Here is a 12762-nt window from a genome sequence, read left to right as displayed (position 1 = left end):
ATCAGAAGGAGATTTAACATATGCCTATTCAGATCAACCTGTGAGCCAGATACCAGATCGTGCCAGCATCCTTGCTGAGGCACAGTTCAGCACAACTTCTGTGCAGGCTTACCTTTGTGTATTTCAGTCCATGATTTGGGTTTTCTCCTCCTGTCATCCTATTAAGTAGTAACAAGCCAGTACTTCAAAGCTATCTATCTTTCTCCCCCTACTTAAAATGCTTCTGGAGAGTTGTCTCCTTTAAGATACCTCTGGAAATAATAAGCCTAAAAAGTGTCTTGTTTCTCTAGGCTACCTCCATAGAAGGACACATCACCTCCTCTCCTCATGCACCATTAGTGGCCCTGCAGCTGCCATCAGACTTCACTTACCTACGTAGAAATACCAGCTCTACCATGACTGCACAGGGAGCGTGAAGAGGTACTGAGTGCATGCATTACACAAGGGACAACACAATAATTTTTATTTTTATGGGTTGAGGATCATGCTATCTCTGCATGGGGAAGGATGCAGCTCCTCTCTAGGAACTGCTATTGTAACAAAAATTATGCTTTCAGTCTGGACGGAGGGGGCAAAGGCTGTTGTTTATTGTCCAGGCAACAGCCCACATCTGTGCAGATCAGTATTCCCTGGCTGATTTCAGCAAGGTAATGCCCCATCAAATCCATACCAGTACAGTGCTTACAGACCATGGTAACACCTTGGCTAAGGTTGCAAACCATGGCCAGTGTGGCCACAATATGGAGAAAAATCAATATGCCAGATGGACAACAGCAGTAAGATGAAAAATTCAATGAATGCCAAACTCCTGGCTCTCACTGAAAGCCCTCTGTGCTGGCATCTCCACTGTTCAAGCCTTTACATGGGCTTCCAATGCTTCAGGGATTTCACAAAAAGTACAGTTTCAGACCCGTACTTAGGACTACAAAAAAGATGGAGTAAGTAAGAAGTCAGAGGATACTTTCCTATAGTTTAGCCTTTAGCTAATTGAGGCAGCCTCTGTGAGGGGAAAGACTTTCCACCCAGATGTATCAAAAGCTGTTTGATCCTTAAATATACCACAACTGATCACAACTTAAGGTCACCCACATTCCTGGTGAAATAGAAGTCGACTTCTCTGACTGATTTTTGCATGATTCTTGTAGGGTCAGGATTCCTTTTGCCCAAGAGTGCAGTTCTGGCTATCATTCCCATCCACATGGCACAACATACAGCCCAAGGACTCTATGGACTCACTTTCAAACCACAGGACAAAGATTTAAGCTCCGAGACTCCAGTTCTAAGAGTGCTGTAACTGTAAAGCACGGACACGATGTTGGGAGTTACTGGGCCTGATATAAACAACCACAAAGAGTGCAGGGTAGCTGCCCTCCTACAACCCCATGCCTACATTTGCTTCACAGGCACTGGAGAGAAATGGAAACAGAGCTCAACATGTGTGACATGTAAAAACACTCTTCATTATATGGGAGGAGAATCAAATTTGGGAATCAATGCATTCTTTTTATTTTCCATACAAGAGGTTAAACCTGCATACTGAACCAAAAGAATAAGAGCCAGAAAAAAAATGCTCTGAACTCAAAAAAATTAAAATGCTTTGAAAATATTTGAAAATAAAATCTTGCCAGACAATCTCACCTTGGGAGCTGAAAAAAAAATGCCTAGAGTGATGAATTCCCTCACAATTTAGGTGAAATGACAGAAAACAAGAATCTGAATCTCTCAGTATAGAAATCCAGCAGATAGTAATAAACAGGACATTAGCACTGTACTAGTCCAACAAAGTACATGTGTGACAGATTAGGAGAGACAAGAGGTATCAGCTACACTACTCTGACTGTCCAAATCCAGCAAAGTACAAGAATAATCTTGTACTTCTAGTGGGGAAGCATGTGCTTGGGGAGGGCATGACAGCCTAACATCCTTACTTCTTCACATGTGGATTAAATTCAGTGCCTGTACAGAAAAACAAAACCATGCCACCAATGTTGAACTATGCTTGAACCATTTGTTTTCATAAAGACCAATGATACGCAGGAAACATTCTTTGGTTCTTCAGGAGTTTGGTTCAAAATGAGTCTATAATAATAATATTTTTCACAATCAAGCATTAGTAAAAGAGCTTACAATGATCCCAGATTCAAGTAGACACAGTCATGTCTGCAGAAGAGCAGCATAATTGAGAACAGTGTATGGTGCCATCAAGAGTTAACTGCATTACCTACTGATGAAATCTGCAGCTCTGGGAGGAGTGAGAGGAACATGAAGCTGAGAATTAGCCACAGCATATGGGTGAAGCAGAGAGAAAATGATCACTAACTAATGCATGGCAGGGGAGGAAGGAAGAAGATACCTGTAGGCAGCACTAGGTGAGGAGAACTTTTCACTTTCTTCACAGGGATTATTTTAACGGCAGAAATAGAACGTGTACATAAAGGGACATCAACAGCTGCAAACACAAAAGTGTAAATGGCACATCCAAAAAGGAAAGAACAGAATTTGGGAAGCATGCCACAAAATTCTCTAACGTACTTGGAGACACAATAGCAGGAAATTTCAAATACAAAAGCAGTCTAGAGAGCAATGATGCAACCGTTAAAAATATCCATTCGTTTGCCCTAATTCAGGATGTGTCTGTTTTATGCAGCATACAGAACTGCTTATTGAATGGACTAACTGCTGATTGCCACTATGGTGCAGGAAAAAGAATCTGGAAGCATTAGCTTTTAGAAGCCACCGAAAAATTTTAGTGTAATCGTTTAAACTCAGGTACACTACATGCAAAAATAAAACTGTTAAGTAAGACATTAATATGGTTCAGTAAAACAAAATAAAGCAAAAAAACCCAAATACTGAAAGGTTGAGAGAAGAACACTAAACTAGCTACATTACATTAATTCTGAATTTTATCACTATTTTTTACAAGTGCAACAACAGAAGGAAGTGAAATAATCTTGAAAAAGGTCCCATGCCAAAGGGTAGCATCCATATAGCTACTTCAGAAAAAAAATCCATCCATATAAACAGTAAATTGAAGAGATTTCTACCGGACTTCATCAGCTAGCACACTAATTATACTAAATGTGGTAACATTGGAGAAAACCATATATAGCACTATGCAAAATTCTAGCAATTGTTACAAAACTGTTCAAATCAATGGGTACAAAGAGGGGTCGTTGTGAAAACGGCAGTACTATTCAGAGGGGAAGCTCAACAGGAGCTGTCAAGATAAACATCTTGTATATCATGACTCTACCAGAATAATTTCTACCAGTGTTCTTGATTTCTGCAGAGCCAGGATTTTCTTCTTTAAAACCTGCTTCCTCTATGTATTATTAGCTGGAAAATGACAGATGTCTCCTCATATTCCATGCCATCTCTTTCATGCCTGTAAAATCAGGAGTAAGAGGAACCACATTTCTAATGCTTTACAGACTAACACTGAGCACTGGGCCAGCTTGAGGGAGGCACTGACATCAGGGTGGTGTGTACACCCCCTCTTGTGGCAGATCTTTCTGATACCCGGCAAAACTGGAAAGCACAGACTTCACAACCTAGAAAAGGAGTCTCAAGCAAAAAAATGGGCAAAAAGCTTGACAGAATTTTTTCAAGCCTCATAAAATCATTAGTTTTTAATTTGATAGGATTGTTTAATTTTTTTTTTTTTATAAAAGAGGAACCCAAATCAAACCCTGCTTTCTATACTTCTTCCTGAGCAGAGACCCTACGAATACAACAGATCCCAAATCAAACATCCTGTGGTTTAGGAAACAATCCTGATTCTGTTCTGCTTTGAAACTGACTGAATTCATCCATCCACAATGCAGTCAAAATACTAACCACTATAAAAAGGCATCAAAGGAAAAGAAAGGAAATTAAACCAACAGAAAAGCAACCCATACCCACATACTATCACCCTGCCAAAACAGACACAGTCACTATACTAAACTGAAAGCTATAAAGCACACTGCAAACCTGCTGATGTTAACATGAAGACTGGTTTGTTTAGATTTCTTTTCATCGCCTAAATGGTTAGTTCCTGCCCTTTAATCCCAGACTCAAACCTTCACCTCTCCCTGACATTAACACAGTTCACACACAGGCACCCACAAACCCATGCTGTTTCAACTCACTAAGATACCGATTCGCAGGTGCTCACAAGTACCACAAGCAGTGTACAGCTTTCCTCAAAACAGCACTAAAAATATACAAAGAGGCAAGTCCAGCCTGCCACTTTAAAGAGACAAAGAACACTTGTTGAGCTAAGAAATGCTGCTTCTACTAGCATGGTGCAGTACAAGGCTTTTCTTGTGTCAGTCGCCAAGTGAACTAAATTTGGAAGCCCCCGCTGTAGTGAATTTCCGGGAAAATCAAGCACATCACCGGCTGACATGCGGGGGGAGCTGTGGAGGTGTCTCTGGAGCTCTTAACCCACCTTTTTCTTGTCCATTGCTGCTCAGCCCATTGACAACAGTTTTTGTAACATCGATTTGTTCATGTTCTGAAAGACAAATGAAGAAGTGGTTTTCAAGAAAGATTTTTTCAAATCTGTCATGTCTTCAGCTGACATGAATAAAACTGGCTCTTGTGAACTCAGAGAAACACAGGAGACAGTGCTAGAAAGGAGCTCCAAAGGTCATCTAAAGCCCTATTTCTGAACCATGAAAGAAACAAATCTACCTCTGTCACTGCCAAGAAATGTTTGCCTAATGAGTTTTTCCAAACTTCCAGCATCACCCTAATGCAACCTGTTCCAGTGCTTCCCAGCTTGGAAGCTTATCAGCGATTACACTGAATTCCCAGGTCATGTTTCTCTGGACTCTCTTCAAATAGTTCACATTTTTCTCAAAATGTGGTGCCCCAACCAGGACATGATACTCCAGTTGAGACTTGCTAAGATGCTAAAATTAAGTGGGAATATTATTCTACAGATCTTATATATGGCACTTCGAGCCTAGCATCTGCTTTATTTTTCACTCAGATTTAGCCCGTAACCCAGACAAGCCCAGAAGTTTTCCTCTTCCCAACCAGCTCCCATTTCCTGATCCCTTGGTTTTCTTTGAACAGGTGATTTTTCTGATCCAGATGTCAAACTATGTATTCATGTCTACTAAAATATATCAAATTCAGATAATTTCTTCAGGTTATCAGTAATTATGAATTCTTATATTCCAAACTGAAATAAGCTAAAGTGACCTACTCCAGTTCAAGATGTTTCTAGCTATTTTTTGACCATTATGGGCCAAATTCCAGCAACAAATGTGAATAATTGCATCAGAAACAGACAGGAATATTACTAGTAATAACAAGGAAGGCCAGTGAGTGCAAGTAGAAAACAACACAGACTTACCAGAGCTCATTGTGGCAGAGGGACTTGCCTTTTTCACTTCTGGATTTTGTTTATGTCTGTTTAAAGTGAAAAGCAGAATGATTACATAATGTTTCATGTCTACCCAGACAGCACTAGACACAATGCTGAACATTCAACACAAGAGCCAAGGTAACAGTCACCGTTTCTTAAAAAAAATTACTTTCAAATGTCAAGTGGATTCATGTCAAGCACCAGTATATTTTTTGCTGATAATTATCAGAAATTAAAGATTATTTCCACCAATACAAGCACTACTTCCAGACTTCAAGACTAATCTTCAATATGAAACTGAAAGATACTCACTTAAGTCTAAGGGTCTATAAAGGGCAAAGTGCAAGACTGGCTAGTTTCTAATATATAAAATGTGCATCACCTGTCAAGAGAATAAAAAAAAAAATCAAAGTGACACTAAAAGCTTTAAACAAAAACCTTCAAATTAGATCTTTTCCATATTTCAAGGCACTCTGTTGCTCATTCCAAAGCTGGTCTCTCCTTTGAAAGATACAACAATACAGAGGAGATGCACTTGTCAAAATGCATATGAACTTCTGCACCAATCATTTCCAGTCATGCAATGCCGCTGGTATCTTCAGGATCAGACTCCAGTAAGTAAAACGTGAAAACTGGAAGCTTTAATTCTCCTGGTACCAAAAGCAGTGAAACTGCCAACCCAAGAGAAAAAACACCAGATGGGGATCAGAAGAAAAAGTCAGTTTTCATGGTGATCCCAGTCTGTGGAGGACAACTGTGAGGCCTATTTGTCCTCACTCCTGTGGGACTTGACACCTGCAGCAAACAGGTTTCAATGTCACAGATGTTGGTTTGAATAGCCAAAGAGCATTTCTACAGAAAAAGTCTGTGTTTGACAAGATACCTCAACTCTCTAAAGGTCCTAGGTTGAATTAAAAGACTGTTAATTTTGTGTTCCAATCTTCACCTCTCCCCCCCGAAAAAATTAGCCCCAAAGAAAGTGAGATCCAGTGTCGCTCCAGACCATTAACAGCTTTCATGACACAAATAGAAATATGCATCTGAAATCACAAAATCATGCATAAACAAGAACCCCAATCTGAGAAGTACAGGGAAAATTGCTTGGGGAAACAAGAAACTAAACAACAGAGTTGGAGATACTTTTCCTTTTACATGAACTGGAGGCAGCAGTGGAACATTGTAAGAGGTGGAAATTCCCTTCAGGGAATTGAATTTGTTCTCCTGCCTCAAGCATCCCCTTTCTTAACCAGCATTTGTTTCATGCCAGCCAGAATATAATAAGCATGTTGAGCAGACACTCAAAAGGAAAGAAAACTCAACAAGCAAGTATAGTAACAGAAGAGTCTATAAAATGAGACAATATCTGGGCTTCCCAGCAAGCCACCCTAGGAACAGCTGCCAACACTTAATTATTTAAATATTTTCTTCACTAAAATACCCACATAAGTATACATGGTGGGTTCATGAAGGCTCAGCAGGATTCAGCCTAACTACAAGTTGATCCTAGTAAAATACAATGTAGAGTGGGGAGTGCAGTATAAAACCAGTCAACAACAAAAACTGAGTCCAGTTTAAGGTTTGCTGCCCGATTTTGCCTGCCCACACAGTACCTGCTTTTTGTTTCTACCATTTCATATTAGAAGTGAGTCTCTGAAATAGTAATGGTTAACACAGCCTGAAAATGTAGACAAATGTATTTAGTAATAGTGGTCTTTCTGATCTCCATACTTTTCCATTCCAGAAAGATTCCTTAGTTCAAGCAAATCAGAAAGAAACAGTCTAAAATTATATGTTATCCAGCTAAAGGAGATTTGTAGCAATATCATGCTCTTCTACACACAGAAAAATGTTACATGTTAAACTCACTGGGATAAATACCAGTCCCTCCACAGGGCCAGGAGAAAACCACAAGAAGGGGCAATACTGTAGTAAATCTCAGTTCAGCTTCAGGATCAACCTCTCTCTGAAGCTGATCCCAGATGTTTTAACTCAGCATTGGCCTTTTCCATGGGATTCATGCAAGTCAACACAAAATTTCTTCCACTCCAAGCATCCCCAAGAGGTTGCAATGCTTTCCTCTGGTACACAAGATTAAAAAGGAGTGGGAAAAAATAATTCAGTGTATTACCTTTTCAGGAGAGGAAAGAGGATTTACTGGCTATAAGGGGCAAAGGCAGGGTCCACTGCTGCTGTGCCAGAGCAACATGTCCCCTTCCACAACAGCAGTATCTGAGCGATTAAACTCGTGACCACATGCTTCACCCTTTTTAAACAGTCTCATTTGTTTGGAAACAGTGACATCACAACTGCCATAAAACTGATTTCAGTGATGTCTTTTTGATTCAAGTCTCGACATTGCTTACAGTGTGAAACACTGACGTTCACTGCTTTAAGAAAAGCATTTAGGAAAGAATTCACACCAAAAAGAAACATAATTATTTAGCATTAATAGATCAAGTTACTTTTTACAAAAAAGCGATTTGAGGATAAAAATGAAGTGATAATTAAAGAAGATTGCTAAAATTAAATGGAAGATGTGCACAAACTCATTAGCTCTAGATTGAATCTGGAAAAATTACATATCCCCACACTTACTAGCAATTATAGAATTCAATTAAAATAACAAGCATCCAGAGTCCACTTATGAATCAGCTTCCTTCAAGCACTCAAACTCACGTTTAGCGCACACTCCCATACACAGAATGGATTCAACATGGTCAGGGTGAGAGTAACCAATCCTGAGCCCCTGCGTTGGTCTAACTCCAGAAACTCCATTTGAAAGTTGATTTTGATCAGCTGAGAATCTGTACACAGATCTGCTGCATGCAAGTAGAAATAACTCCTGTTTAGATCGACAAAATTATGGCGCATGTTTGGAGTTGAGAACATGCTTTGGCACCTTATTGCATCAGACAGAGCTATTCTACCTGTCTTCCACATACTTGACCCAAACCACATACTGAAGTCCTGTTAGGCCTATCTCAGTCCTAAGGCTGCTCTTGGGATCAGCTGGACAGTCCAGACAGATAACACATCTGGCTCCACAGCGCCGGTGCAGCAAAGTATTGCCCTGTAAGCTGGGAAGGTACATGCTGTAAGCCAGTGTGCTATGAACATTTGGATGGCACATCCTTAGACAAATTAGTCCCTGTCAGGTTGGGCAGACAGGCTATCCCTGGAAACAGGTGGGTCTGGAATTATTTGTTGCTCCCACTTGCCCTCAAGAACTTTCTGTAGACATGACCAAGCCATTCCTGTAGACACACACAGTATGCACAGCAGTACTTCAGAAGAGAGCATTTCAAAGGGAACCAAGAATGAGGTCCCTCATGTCAGTATTAAAAACAGAGAACTCGCTACTGCCAGATCAGGCAAAAGAAAAAAGAAAAAGACTAGAAAAAGTACTCCAAAGCAAAACAACCATGTGTCTCCTTCTTGCCCCCTGCTCCAACCAGCTAACCAGTGTGTCCTTGCCAGACTGGAATTAGTACCTCTCCTGAAATGTGACAGACATAGCAACAAAGGCTTCAAAGCTGCACACATGCAAAACACAATGAAAAGTAACGAATACCTCAGGCCATGAGCCAGCAACTGTAACCCTGAACATGCCAATGTCCATACGTAACATCCACCAACTCCTTGTCAGTTCAGTCCTACCTCTAGACGGATGTTTAACTTTTCCTTCCTGCCTTTCACCCCCAGCACATTTCACCAAGGCTGCAGTCCCTTCCCTACTTGGTGTGGAAAAGAGAGCAGTGCATTCAGAAGCCTGTTTAGGAGGAATGCAGATAAGTGGCAACTACTTCTGTACAGCCTGTCTGGATTATCTCACATGCTCTAAAGGTTTGAATACACCCCCTACAAAGGCAGGGGGTAACAAACAGCTCATTAGTAGTTCTGAGCAAGGACACATGCTCTTAAGTCACTGGTATCTCAGCTAAGAGTCGAATGCAGTGGTTATTTTTGGTGGTCTAATGTGAATGTGGGGAAAAGTAACTTCCTTTCCTTTCTTCCCTTGTTATTACTGACAGCTCCGGTGACTCACATAGGATTTTAAAACAATTGCTAGACATGAGATGAACATTCAAAACTTATTGTGCTGGTCCCTTATATTCCTGAGATTTAGACTCCTCCTTTATTTTATCAGTTTCAGGTTTTTCACATTTTCAAAGTTTTCTCTCTATATATACAATTAAGTGCTTTGTGGCTGCATTTAAATGAAAAATCAAATTCTTATTTATACTAATATAAAGTAGGAGTTGAGGCTTTCAGAAAAATGGTAAGCTTTCAGACTGAAAGTATGATTAGCAATCACAAAACTTGCTTTTCACCTGGTCAGGTCTTACACATCACTGACAACACTCATTTGTTTCACCCCAGCTCAGTCCCTTTCTCACAATGCCATCAGTGTCCCTGACCCAAATGTTCTTCTCAATGAGCCATGTCAGCAATGTGGAGTCCCAAATCTGGAAAGCAGGCAAAGAGCTGCACTGCAGCCAGTGCCTCCCACCAGCAGGTTCCTCTGCTTAAAGGAACTTGCTGGAAAACACATGTTCTGTGCACTTCTCACCTTGCATCACATAAAATGTGACAAGAAAAAAAATAACTAGAATAGAGCAGGCAGCCCAGGTTAACCCAGGCAATCAGCTCTCTCTTCAACTATCATTATTCTTTTATTCTGGAATACTGAAATATGTTGTCTGTCATTTTTATTTTAAGGGTTAAAGAACATCCTGTTATTCCTTCAGAAGGCATTATGCTCCTAAGAATAAATGTCATGAAAAGACTATGAGTAAGCAAGTAGTGCACATAGAATTCTGTACAAGGCAACAGCCTCCACGCACTCTTCAGCAAGTGCTAAGACAGCTGAGAGAGCACTGAAAGCTCACTAAATGAAACAAATGGCTTCATTACACACCAGCTTGGATAAAGTGCTCTTATAAATAATTGAACTTACAGCTGTTACAATAAACAAACAACACAGCACATTTCAAATGCAGTACTGCTTCCTTTTTTTCTTTAAATATAGTGTTCATCTGTTGCCTTCCTAATGGGCAAAATTAGGTTTTCTGGGACATAGGTGCCAGCTTTCGTGCAATATATGAGGAATGTGCCTCTCTCAATAATAAAAGTTAAAAAGGAAACGTAAACTAGGAGATGTGGCTTTAAGAATTCAGAGATGCTCTTGAACTAAGTCATCTTACAAGTCATCAACTTCAGAGTAAACAAAGTTTACTGCAACCTGAGTTAACTCAGTTCAAGGTCACCACTTGTGGAGCAGGGGACAGAAAAGAATCTCCTGGGTCATCCAGCCTACTCCCATGCTATTGCAGGCAACTCTGTCATACAATCCTGTGCAAGAACACTTCACATTCCAGCTTAAAACTGCTAAAGTTTCCCACCTCCACTGCTCTTCCTGGAAGCCTGCTCCAGAACGCATTCCTCTTATGGCATGAATGCTGTTCCTCATTTGCAACCTAAATTAAATTCATGAACAGCTACAGCTAAATTGTTTTGCGCCAACACAGTTTTTCTGTTTAAGCAGCTCTTCCTCCTTGCACTCACCCCTATCCATGAATTTTTAGAAAACAATTGCACCTCTGAATCTTCCTTTTGCAAGCCCATAAACAAGCATTTCCAGAAATTGGCCAGCATGTTGTCACCCATCTCATTAAAATCTGGCAAACAGTGGAAGACTTTAAAAGGTCGGCAGGCCAAAGTCTAAATTCCACTTAATGTCACAAAGCCAGCGAGCGAAGCCTACAGCCGACATGCCCAACAGCTGAACAGCAAGGTTTAAAAGGTACATCAGTTCATTTTGTCCATTCTAACTCTGACCTGTATACTAAAATGAATTCCATGATTAGTGCTAGTTCAGATAGTGATTTGATGCCTGTAGGAACCTCCTGGCAAAGAAACAGACAGGAATAATTTCACACCAGCCGCTAAAGCTTCATTAAGCAACACTGACTTATACCTGGAGGACTGTAGGGGTGAAAGGTGGCTCCTGCTTGAGCCATCAGCCTCCTGCTCTGCTGCAGACTCAGGGCTTGAAAAACAGCCATCCAGAAGGTTGTCTGGCTCAGAGCAGACTCGACATGCGGTGTGCCACCAATTCCCCCTGGATAAGTAACTGCTCATATCCCTGCCTTACAGTCAAAAACATTTCTTCTCCTGACAATAGACTCTAAATACATTGTAACTGGGCTTTGACTTCCTCCTGAGGCTGTCATGACTACCCTCTGTCTTTAGTATTTGACAGCTGAGATATGGTGACAGTAGCCCTGGCCCATGTCTCATGGGTGTCAGCTGAAGAAACAAATGCCTTTCTGCCACACCCATATGACCAAGCAACTCACACGGACATTTTGAAACTCCAGAAAGAAAACCAATTTTTTCCAGGACATTTTAAATAAAATCTCATATCCATCTTAGCAGAAGACACAAAGCACACCATGTGACAGCAGCAGAAGTTGAGATTTCTGCTCAAATTTATCTGCAATATATATGATCACACCTCATAGATGGAAGAACTTTACAAACACGCTGATTTACATCCTATAAAAGGGAGCTCACTGGGCACAGCTCTGAGGCTGTCAGCTCCAGGGAAGGCTGTAAATGACTTAACAGCATATCACAACCTGGGACTGTTCAGGACACTTAACTGAGATTCACACAGGAACTGGAGCAAGGAGCACACAACTACTGAAACTGGAATTTATTTACAGGTAAAGGGTTAATTATTTCCATGACACCTGATTTACCTTTGTTGCAATAGGAAAATCTTTCAATCTGCAATGACCACACCTAGCCAAGAGAATGCTGGTTTTATACTTCAGCTGGAAGAAATGGAGGATTCATGGAGTTCAAACTGCTGTGAGAGTACTTGTAAGAGCTGTGCAGCTGGGGTGCTGTGGGTACTGCACCTCACTCTCTGTACACCTCTGATATGGGGCCACTTATGCCTCTCAGAACAATTGCTGTAAATAAACAGACCCAAATTCCAGAAGCCCTAATTATGTATAACAATGAATCCATTCAGCTGACTGCAGGATTGAGGGACACAAACACTGCATTGCATTTACTACAGTGAATGGCATTCTATAAATACAAATCAATTAGATCATCTAAACAACATCCAGCAGCTTCTCTTGCATGATTTTGTATAACAAAGACTACAAAGGCTGTCTTCACCTCTATCACGCACTCTCAAACAATAAAGTAGTAAATAAGAGGAAGTTGCATTAAATTAAGCAGATACACTGATTAGAGAATGACTAATGTCTCAAAGTTCAAATCCAGTTTACAAACATTTTACAAAAATTAGGGTAGAGCAAAGACTCTGATACACCTTTGATATATAAACCAGATACTATAGATACTTTAATGCTACAGACCAC

General features: G+C 40.5%; 1 protein-coding gene across 15 annotated transcripts in view; it reads right to left on the bottom strand.

Moving 5' to 3' along the window:
- SORBS1 (sorbin and SH3 domain containing 1) overlaps positions 1 to 12762 on the bottom strand; it is a 75543-nt gene that overhangs the window by 61291 nt on the left and 1490 nt on the right. For 13 of the 15 annotated variants that reach the window (XM_017725902.1, XM_017725903.1, XM_017725906.1 and 10 more), the window contains exons 2-4: positions 5351 to 5406; positions 4436 to 4501; positions 2354 to 2449 (exon numbers count right to left, since the gene is read on the bottom strand). In XM_017725902.1, the coding sequence (XP_017581391.1) occupies positions 2354 to 2449; positions 4436 to 4501; positions 5351 to 5406 (218 nt within the window). The remainder of the gene's footprint in view (positions 1 to 2353; positions 2450 to 4435; positions 4502 to 5350; positions 5407 to 12762) is intronic. The other 2 variants (XM_017725907.1, XM_017725914.1) reach the window with 1 other exon arrangement.

This window comes from Corvus brachyrhynchos, unplaced genomic scaffold (assembly GCF_000691975.1).
Source record: "Corvus brachyrhynchos isolate BGI_N302 unplaced genomic scaffold, ASM69197v1 scaffold61, whole genome shotgun sequence".
Classification (NCBI taxonomy): Eukaryota; Metazoa; Chordata; class Aves; order Passeriformes; family Corvidae; genus Corvus; species Corvus brachyrhynchos.
Note: the sequence above shows the minus strand (reverse complement) of the source record. Positions and strands in the feature narration are given on the sequence as shown.